The sequence below is a fragment of the Cucurbita moschata genome, unplaced genomic scaffold (assembly GCF_002738365.1).
Source record: "Cucurbita moschata cultivar Rifu unplaced genomic scaffold, Cmos_1.0 Cmo_Scf00031, whole genome shotgun sequence".
In the NCBI taxonomy this organism is placed as follows: Eukaryota; Viridiplantae; Streptophyta; class Magnoliopsida; order Cucurbitales; family Cucurbitaceae; genus Cucurbita; species Cucurbita moschata.
The window spans coordinates 910812-921432 of NW_019268547.1; the positions used below are offsets into that span (position 1 = coordinate 910812).

The 10621-nt window shown below is 34.8% G+C and overlaps 2 protein-coding genes across 2 annotated transcripts; both read left to right on the forward strand.

Moving 5' to 3' along the window:
• The first annotated feature begins 1373 nt into the window (after positions 1–1373).
• On the forward strand, positions 1374–3434 carry LOC111464880 (malonyl-CoA:anthocyanidin 5-O-glucoside-6''-O-malonyltransferase-like). The gene is made up of 2 exons (XM_023109153.1): positions 1374–1850; positions 2533–3434. Exons 1-2 carry the CDS (start codon positions 1395–1397, stop codon positions 3430–3432), a joined length of 1356 nt encoding a protein of 451 aa, XP_022964921.1. The 5' UTR covers positions 1374–1394; the 3' UTR covers positions 3433–3434.
• A 1301-nt stretch (positions 3435–4735) lies between these two features.
• LOC111464949 (E3 UFM1-protein ligase 1 homolog) lies at positions 4736–9869 on the forward strand. Its single transcript, XM_023109237.1, has 14 exons — positions 4736–4995; positions 5351–5662; positions 5741–6007; positions 6323–6370; positions 6641–6706; positions 6801–6904; positions 7192–7285; positions 7369–7425; positions 8344–8782; positions 8871–9025; positions 9193–9258; positions 9347–9415; positions 9511–9603; positions 9775–9869. Exons 1-14 carry the CDS (start codon positions 4822–4824, stop codon positions 9850–9852), a joined length of 2022 nt encoding a protein of 673 aa, XP_022965005.1. The 5' UTR covers positions 4736–4821; the 3' UTR covers positions 9853–9869.
• The last annotated feature ends 752 nt before the right edge of the window (positions 9870–10621 follow it).

The window sequence follows — 10621 nt, forward strand, 5'->3', positions numbered from 1 at the left end:
TAACGTGATTTTTAAAGATAGTTTTCACTCTTATAAGCAATTCAACACAAGTAAATAATGCGATCCTATCATTGAAGATGCAAGGGATTGTCGAGGCCATCTGGTGCCAAATGTGGATTCCAAACCCTGGTCCAAATTCTAGGTATGAGATTACATTTTAGGAGGCACGTGAGTAAGGAAAACAATGCTAAAAGAATGCCCGTTGGTAATGTAGTCATGTCACACTAGACGTTGGGAATGTCAAGGGAATCAGATGCTGAATCCAAATTCTAAATCGTGGTCCAAATCTTCAACATAGGGCACCATTTGAAATTTCCAAAACATAAAAATCAAAAGATTTAATTATTTAATAAGGGTTGTTCGGGTTTTATTACTTATTTTTATTTATTTATTTATTTTTGGAGTTGTTATTATCTTTGGTTGAAGTTCCTCCCAAAATGCTTTAATCACTTAAACTTTACCTAATCCACACAAAATCCAATTGAAATCTGGCATTCAATGGTTGATTCTCTTTCGTCGGCCAACAATAATGGTTGATTCAATGGTTGCATTTTTTCTTTGGTGTTAGATATGTAATCTATAATAATTGTACTCGTTGATATAATTATCGATATTTACGAGTTATAAATACATTTTGTTATCTTAACTACCACCCTTTATCCTCTAACGAATAATTTTTTTATAATTGAACTATAAATTAAGTCCCTATCGAACTAGTGAGGGTGAGTTCCACTATCCAAGTCCCGAAATCAGCACTTGAAAACTACTCATCTACTCGTCCTTTGAGATGATATCCCTAACTCTCTATGCAAGTCCCCAAAATGAAAGACATATTGAATCGACTATAAAAGTTATCACTAATGTCAATCAAAGAATAAACCCAAGTAAGAATTCTCATAATTCACTCAGAATTAGGATAAAAATATTAATTTTCTTAATTAACGGATTTATAAAGAAAATTAAATATTTTGAAATTCAGTCTTATACAAACACATTGTATAAGATATCCAACTCACACGCTTTCGCATGAACGATTTGGATCAAATCATTTATAATAATTATAAAGTAGGTGGTACCAATAGAAGACATCAAATTTTATTCATATACTATACCTGACATTTAGGTTATTATTTGAACATGATCATTTTAGATTATACTGTAACGTTTAATTTTTTAAATAATATTAAATTACAAATAAAATTATTTAAATTATTATTAAATTCCAATACTTAATTACAAAGTGTAATTAGGTAATAACTCCGACCATAATTATTTGTATTAGTAGTTCCCAAGTCTACAAGAGATCTTTAATATTGTAAATTCAACTTTAAAGCAATATATATAACGGCCATTTTTGTGACTTTCTCTTATCAAAACTCAAGGAATCGGTTTCAATGGATGATCTTCCATCTGTGAAGATAATTGAGATATGTAAAGTGGCTCCGCCGCCACCGGAGGCGTCATGTGCGGCGGTTGTGCCATCGTCTCTTCCTCTCACCTTCTTCGACATGATATGGCTGAGGTTCCATCCAGTCCAACGCCTTTTCTTCTACGAGTTACCGTCTAATGATATATCTTGTATTGACGAAATTGTTCCGAAGCTCAAAAAGTCTCTCGCTCTTACTCTTCGCCATTATCTTCCTCTGGCTGGTAACCTTGTCTGGCGTCCTCGGTCGGAGGTTCCAACCATCAAGTTTGTCGACGGGGATGGCGTTTCTCTGACGGTGGCTGAGTCGGGAGCTGACTTTTACCAACTTTCCGGCAATGGGTTCCGTGAAGTTTCTGAATTTCATCCTCTTGTCCCCCAATTGCCTGTTTCTCATGATCGTGCTGCAGTGATTGCCGTTCAGGTTCTTGGCTCCAAAACTTAAGTAGCTAACAATGATTGGTTTTTTTTTTTTTTTTTTTTAATAAAATTAAATTAAAAAGGTTAATCTTTTAATAATGCATGAGTTACAATGGTGTCGTCAGCCGTACAAGAATGTCTTTACTTTCTCTTCTTCCTCAATGATTATTTTATTGATTCCCCTCCACGTCCCATTGATACTAGCAATCAGTTTATCCTCTTGGCCGACAAAGTTACGTCACCGTTTTGTAGTAATCACTCGTGTGCATCAATGTGTTCCCTGGCTCGTTAGTCCTCCCTTTCATGATGCTATTTGTGCACTATACGGCGGTGTCACAGGGTTTCATGACCGTTCGTCTCCCTCTTCCTTCCCTCTCGTTTCTCGATGTTTCAATGGTTTGTGTTTTTTGTGGACAAAACGAGGAAGTTAGACTTAGTGAGAGGGGGACGGGCGTGTCATTGAGAGAGGTTGCCCGAAAATTTCAATGAGTCGACGGAATTTCCGAGGTTGCCAGCGACTGGTTATCTTTTATTTTTAACCGTTACAACAACGTTAAGAGACTGAATTGAAAAGTTATACTATAATATTATAATATAAAGGACTAAATTGAAGGGATTAAAAAAAAAATCTATTAAAGATTAGAAATTTTGATATATTGAATTGATCATTTATATTCTTAATACAGGTCACCACATTTCAAAACAAAGGGTTTTCCATTGGAATAACCAATCACCATGCAGTTATAGATGGAAGAATGTCAACTTCATTTATCAAATCATGGGCTCAAATTTGCATGGACCAATCATCTGTTCCAATCGCCAACCTAATGCCATTCTATGACAGGTCGGTTATTGATGATCCAAAAGGTCTTGCCAAAATCTATGCAAGCGCATGGCTGAACCAAGAAGGACCCGACAACAGGAGCTTAAACCTTAAACTACCCAAAACTAATCCTCGTTTAATCCGAAGCACTTTTGAGTTCACACACCAAAACCTGCAGAAGCTAAAGCAATGGGTTTTGAAGAAGAATGATGAGCAGATGTCTTCATTTGTAGTGGCAATGGCTTATCTTTGTGTATGTACAGCCAAGTTGGAGGGTTTAAGCGATGGAAAATTGTTGTTCATATTTACTGCTGATGTTAGATCTCGTTTAAAGCCACCGGTGCCTTTGAATTACTTTGGAAATTGCGTGGTTGGTAGCTTTCTTTCCATTGAAAGAGTTGAGCTTTTGGGTGAAAATGGCATAGCTTTGGCTTGTGAACAGATCTCAAAAGCTACTAAAAATTTAGGAGGAGCTTTAAAGGGAGAAGAAAAGTTGGGTAGACTTATGAGTGAAGCGACCAATGATTATTCCAAAATACAAGCCATTTCCCTTGCTGGGTCACCTAGATTTGGAGTTTACAATGCAGATTTTGGGTGGGGAAAGCCAATGAAGGTGGAAATAGTGTCAGCTGAATCACCATCAATGTTTACTTTGAGTGATAGCAGAAATAGCGATGTGGGAATGGAGATTGGAGTGGTTAAAGAGAGAGATCAAATGGAAGCTTTTGCTGCTCTGTTTAATGAAGGTTTTGATGCTCTTTGAAATCATTGCAGTCGATCCAAATGTGTTCGTGTTTATTAGGTTAAAATACTATTTCGATGGTCGATGTATTTTCAGGCTTATTTTATGTACTTTCTATATTTGAGGTTTATTAGTGTAATCTTTATATGTAGTTGACATTGGAAGAATCAGGTTCAAATAATATCTATCCTGAACATTTATAGTGAAGATTGCACAACAGATCTTTTAAATTTCCTCCTCAAGTTATTAAATTGCACAACAGATCTTCTAAACTTCCTTCTCAAGTTACTAAACTTTCACAAGCAATACTAAACTTTCTCAAGCAACTACTCACAAATCTTCACAATCTATTTGAACCTAAGAAATCTGCATCTGTGCATTGTTAGGTCGACGTTCTAACCACTTGAGCTATTCAACTTCACTTTTAATAAAGTTAACTCTTCAGCAATGTTATGCCACCTGTGAATTAAACCAGACTACCCCTGGATGATTTGAGTAAAAAAACGGCTAATTTGGTGGAAGAAAATGAAAACAGAAAATTAGAGAGAGAAATGTTGGGATTTGTTTTCCTGAAAAAGTTGTGATTTTGTTTCTATTCACCTGGTTAAATATTAAATGGCTATGTGTCCAAATGGCTACCTAAAAATGGCAATGTATTCACGTGTTTGTCAAATGGTGAAAAGAAAATAGTGAATTGTGTAAAAGCTAATAAGGAAACTTTAGGCTTTTATCTCACAATGATCTTGTTCCCATGTAAGAACGACAATCAACGCCTATCGACCAAGGTGTATTAAATTTCGAGTTTGAAGAGCAATATTATTAACCTTGGTCAAATGACAGAAGAAAGTATTAGAGTGAAGATAGTCGGCTCGTTTCTCAAGATATACGACATAAACTGAGCACTCTTGATGAAGGTAAGAGGGTAGCAAAACTGCATATATAAGATACTCTTAAAAAACCATCAACATCTTCAAAAAAGTGTCCATTGGTGTTGACAGGTGAGGAAGAAACCAATGAGTCAAGAGAAAAAGAAACCAAAAAATAGATCTAAGAAGCAACCAACAACTGCTCGAATCAGTGAAGTGCAACCTATAGGTCGATGTGTTTTATCAAAGTTATCATCTCAACCCAGAAGACCTAGAGGAAGACCACCAGGACGGTCCTAAGAGAAATGAGACGTCCAACTTTTCAAAGAAACCAAGGGACATGCTAGAACATAGGGATCAAATTAATATTTAAATTTTTAAAAAACAAGAAATGTATTTTAAATTAATTAGAAATATTTAAGAAATTGAATGAGTATATCCCAATTCCAAATACGTAGCTTACTCGAGAAAACAAAATTCAATTTCAATTCCTTGGTGGAAGTCCACTTGTTTTCGGGTTTGGTTCTGTGATCCCAAAGGCAAAATGGACGCTGAATTGCTAGAACTTCAGCGACAGTTCGAATTTGCGCAACAAGCGAAATCAAGCATTCGATTATCGGAAAGAAATGTTGTTGAATTGGTCCAAAAGCTTCAAGAGCTTCGTATCCTCGATTTCGAGCTCCTCCACACCGTCACCGGCAAAGAATATATCACTCCTGTATGACTATATTTCTCTAATCGCACATAATTTTCTTCTACCATCCACTTGTTAATCGCTTAATGCAAACAATTTTACTGCAGATATATCTGATTCTGTTAAACTGATGAATGTAATTGAAATTTTCTTAGCTGCTTGGTTTGTTTTTGCTCTCTCTCCGCAAGAGGCTTACTTCTTGAAGTGAAGTTTATATGCGAATATTTCTTAGGATATTATTAGGTTTTGAACAATGTGTTTTGTTGGAATGGAAAAATTCAATCACTTATGCAATTTCCTTTAGCTGGAAGGAGAAATTATTGTACGAGTTCGTATTGGATTGCCATTTATTTTGTTCTAATGCACTCTAATACAATAGGAGCACCTACGGCATGAAATATTGGCTGAGATTGAGAAGTTAGGACGCATTTCTTTGATAGATCTTGCGGATAATATTGGTGTGGATCTATACTATATCGAGAAGCAAGCTGAACAGATTATATCTGATGATCCACGGCTTATGTTGATTCAAGGGGAAATAATATCTCAATCTTATTGGGATTCTGCGGCGGAAGAAATAAATGAGCGGCTTCAGGAATCTAGTCAAATTGCTTTGGCTGAAATTGCTGCAGAGTTGCAAGTTGGTTCAGAATTGCTTGCATCCATGTTGGTTCAACGGCTTGGGACGCTGGTAATTTCTGCTCGCCTATCATGATCAGCCAAATTTAGGATAAGAAGGAAAATATTTCATGTGGTTTTGTGGATTTAGGTAAAAGGTAGGCTTGAAGGTGGTCAGCTATATACCCCAGCATATGTTTCTCGGGTTTCTGCCATGGTTCGTGGTGCCACCAGAGCTATTACCGTTCCTACAAATTTAACTGTAATATGGAGCTCTTTACAGCAATTATTGCTAGGAATTGATGGAGCTAGTGGTATAGCTGTTGATGGTTCATTTTTCCAGTCCCTTTTTAATGGACTTGTTAAGGAAAATGAAGTTCTTGGATCACTTCGTGCAGGTGTTCATTGGACACCAAAGGTATGTAATGTTTAACCTTCAAAAAATGTGTACATTTGCAAATTTTTTTTTTTTATTCAATGCTTATTTGCAGTTGAGTTATCTTCATATTTTATCATGAGTAAACCATGTGCTAGCTGATTGCTGCTGATCATTGTACTTATATTTAATTATAATAGGAAAAAAAAAAAATCAGATAGTTGGTGAAGGAGACGAAAAATAAAGAAATTGGGTTTGTAAGAGAATCGATACGGCAGTAGTCATATAGATTTTTTTGTTCCTCTTAATTTTGAAAATCTAATGTTGTTGTTTGGTTAATGTGAAATTATAATGCAGATATTTTCCATTGCTCAAAAAGAATGCATAGATTCGTTCTTCTCACAGGTATGGAACTCTTATTATTCTACTGTATTTATGTTGTGAAATTATGAATACGGATTTCTTTCTCATTTCTATAATTAATTTTGTGTATCAATATCATTTGAAAGGAATCATAGATTTCCTATATCATACTCTTAAATATAAAGCGTCATACTATGTGCTCACTTATAGAACCGAAAACTTGGAGAAGTTTGGACTTAGGAGAGCGTTGGAAAATATTTTTCCTCAGTAATACTATGTGCTCACTTATGTTATTTCTATAATTTAATACAGAATTCCGTCATTAACTATGAGTTTCTGCGAAAACTTGGGATTCCCAACCCCATTCAGTTCTTGCAGGTACTTTGTTTCTTTTATCTCGAGTTTTCACTTTAAAATAATGGAATCTGTCCTTACATCGTAAACTTATGGTAGAGATGTTGCTTCATTCTAGTCCAGATATCCTGATGGCATTCCTTTAAGTACTACATTCATTCACCCTTCAATAATTGAAATGTTGGATTCTACTGTTGAGGATATCCTTGAGCGTGGTAGCTGGTAAGGGTTATATTTTGTAATATAGTTAATTTGTCTTTCATATTTGTTGTTCATAAATATTTGGAAGTTGGAACTTACTCCATTTTAAAATATTATTTAGACCTATAAATACTCAGGGGCTGAATGGAACTTGGTAGGAATGTTTTACAATAGATCTTCCTTTATTCACAAACCTTTCTTAAATGCTTAATTTACCTTTTATGTGAACAATTATTTGCACGTTTTAATATCAGTATTCAGTATAACGTTTGCAATGCTTCCCCTGCACTTAATTTCTAATGGTGCAGGACCAATTCTCTTCTTGTTCTTCCTTCATCATTTGAGCCCCAAGATGCATCTAAAATTTTGTTATCTTGCCCATCTGTTCAGGTAGCTCTAAAGGTGAGTATAATTGCGAAGTTGTGCTATTACTCATCTAATGACATGTGTAACTGAAAAATTATTATGTTTCTTTTTCTTTGCAGTGTAATAAAGCTTTCATATTTGGTGATTCATTTATATTCAGCAATATTTTTATCAAGGTATGGTTTTTTCTTTTAAAATTTTGTTGTTCTTCAGTTTCATAAGAAGAATCTAGGATTCCTTCCGTCTGATGAAGCATGGACATCTTTTTTTCGCCAGGGTGTTTGTCTGACATGTGTCTGACACCCTAATAAACGTGCTTGAAAGAATTACTTTATTTTTCTAATTTTGGACACGGCTTGGACATGACTCTCAAAAATATTTAACCTTAAAATTAGAAAAAAAAAAAAAAGTTCAGATCCTTATATATTGATCAATCCTAAAGTATTAGGAGGACATCTTCATCCTGTAGTCTTAGCCAATTAAATTCTGTAATATCTTTTAAACATGTTCCCAACATGTCCATGTCCTACTTTTTAAGAAATTGACATGTCGCCTTGACCTTGTGTCATGTCCCATGTCCATGTCCGTGCTTCTTAGCTTCCTTCTTCTTGTGAATTTGAGTTGTAATTATTACTAGATGGTAGTTGTGTACTAGTTTACTATCTGTCTGCTAGTCTTGACAGGTTTGATAGTTTATACCATGGTGGAAAAGTACCTGGGGAGTTTGGAGTCGGAGGGGGAGCAAGGTTGTGGTTTTACATGATAAATTGGGAGGTTGTTTGTTGAATAGACTTTATGACCATTTTGAATGTCTTGAGCATTGCATTGTACATGTAGTTATCAGACTTTGACTTGACCTATACTCTCTCCTTTGCCTCTTATCTCTCTCCTGTCCAAATTAAGGAGTTTGGATTTGTTGCCATATCCCAGAATTATGTGAAACTTGTGGTCTAATTTCCAAGATGATGGATAAATAAATGACTCATAAGGAGTAAATCATACGGAACATTTAAAGAACTCTTGAACCTAGTTCCACTCTTTAAATTAATTGTTTAAATTGGTATATTAAACAATCTTGGACCTGCTTAAATCAGGATCTCTATGATCGCATGGAGAAGGAAATGGAGACCATGAATGTCCCAGGATCTTCTACTGCCAATTTTTCTGGAGATTCGCTGAGCATTAGTAAAGTTGGAAATGATCCAAGCATGTCTGCTGAGTCAATTGAACCGGGAAATAATAGTGCTAAAATTGGAGAGATCATGGAGAAAAAGTCAAAGAAAAAGAAAGGTAAATCAACTGGAAATACTCAAACTGTAGCTGCTGAAGGTGTTCTGGATGACCAGGAATCTTCAACGAAATCCAAGAAAAACCAGAGGAAAGCTAAGGCTACAACGTCTGTACAAGTGGCAGAGACTAAAGCTGGGGGTAAAAAGGAATCAGTTAAAACAAAAGAGAGCAATATTAATCACCCTACTGAAGAATGGGTTATTGAGAAGCTCAAGACACTGATACCTGATCTTGACGAACATGGTTTGAAACTTGTTTTCAATGAAATTTAAAATTTTTTAGTATTTTGCATTCATTTTAGTCCTTATTCTGGCATACTAAATTGTATTAGGCATAGATGATCCTGCAACAATCCTCCAACCTTTGGTAAATCATTTCAGACCTATGCTGAACAATTCGTGGCGGGAGAAAAGAAAGGCATTATTTACAGAAAATGCAGAGAAAATGAAGCGCTTACTTGACAGTACACAGCAGAAACTTGACGAGGTAAATATAGTTATATTGCCCTATGTTGGTGGCATCATATGAATATTTCATTTCAACATTGCTCTCATTCTGTTTTGAATGGGTAATAAGTTTGAGAAGTTTATGATATATTATTGAAAACATACACAGAAGGGAACTGTATGCTAAGCATGCATTTTTCCATGCAGTCTTTCATAAATTTGCAGCTGTATGAAAAAGCCTTAGATTTATTTGAAGATGACCAGTCAATCTCTGTAAGTAAAACGTTTGGTAAATAATTTTTACAGATGTGAATGTGAATCGGGTATAACCACAAAAGAGATATTGGTAATGCTTTTACAGGTCGTTTTGCACCGGCATTTGTTAAGAACGTCAGCTGCACCAATTGTGGATATGCTTTTTCATAACTTGGTAAACTTATAGATATTTCTCTTTAATACTTTAATTGAATCCAGAGAATGAGATAATAATTAATGTTTTATTGGTGCTATGGATTTCTAATGTAGGATTTGTACAATAAGTTGAAGAACGGAATTGAAGTTGCAGAAATGCAGAATTCAGAACCAGTCTCACTCAGTACTGGAGAGAGAACTACAATTGTACGGGGAAAAAAACCTTTAGATGAGTCATGTTATGACCATTCGGAAAGAAAAAAAAAAAAAAAGGACAGATTATCATGGTTTTTCTTTCTTTTGAAACTTCTAAAACACTTGGCTTGTTTTCAAGAAATGATATGTTCACAGTCGTAATTATGTACCCGTGCATTTTAGGCTAAGAGCTTTCCTGGATCTCTGTCAAATAAGGCTGTCACTGTAGCTGAAGCTTTGGAAGGGAAGGTAAGTGATTGATTGCCAAGAAGATATTGCTTGTTGTGGCGCATGTATATCATCATTTTTTTTAACAAAAAAAAACCTGTTGTAGAGAATGATTTTCGATTGCCTTTTTACTTTGGAAAATTGTGTGGCAGATAAGTTATCATATTTCTGCTTCAACATGGTCAATCTCTCTCCGTCTTTTTGTTTTTCCATTCTTCAAAGTTATTGCAAGTTAGGGTTAGAGTGCAATTAAAAATGTTAGTTAATGTTGTTTATAAAATAATTTGATGCAGAAAATAGTCATTTGGGAGTCGGTTTTTTTCTCTGTCCCTTGTATTCTTTCACTTTTACTCAATGGAAATTTGGTTTCTCATCAAAGAATACAGAAGCATAAATTGTTGCAGAGTTTTCTAGAATATAAGTTTTATTTTTGTTAAGGCTTCTGAATTTAAGTCCTAATTTCTTGATAGATTGATTGCCAAAGTGCTGATCTTCCTTTTTCTTTTCTTTGTCCCATCTTGTCTTATCTTCTGTTTTTAGATTTTAACAGCCGCCCGCCAAGGTCTCTGAACTCTCAAATGGATCATTAAATTTCAACAACCTTCTTTTGTTGTCTAACATCACAATCACTTTTTTCATTTAACTTTTTTGTTTGTTAGAGAGTAATGAGATACTATATCTTTTCTTTGTTATTTTTTAAGAATTTATATCAATTTTTAAACTTCATTTTCAATCCGGCCCATTCACTTCTTTTTTTTTTTTTTTTTTTTTTTTTTTTTTTTTTTTTTTTTTTTTTTTTTTT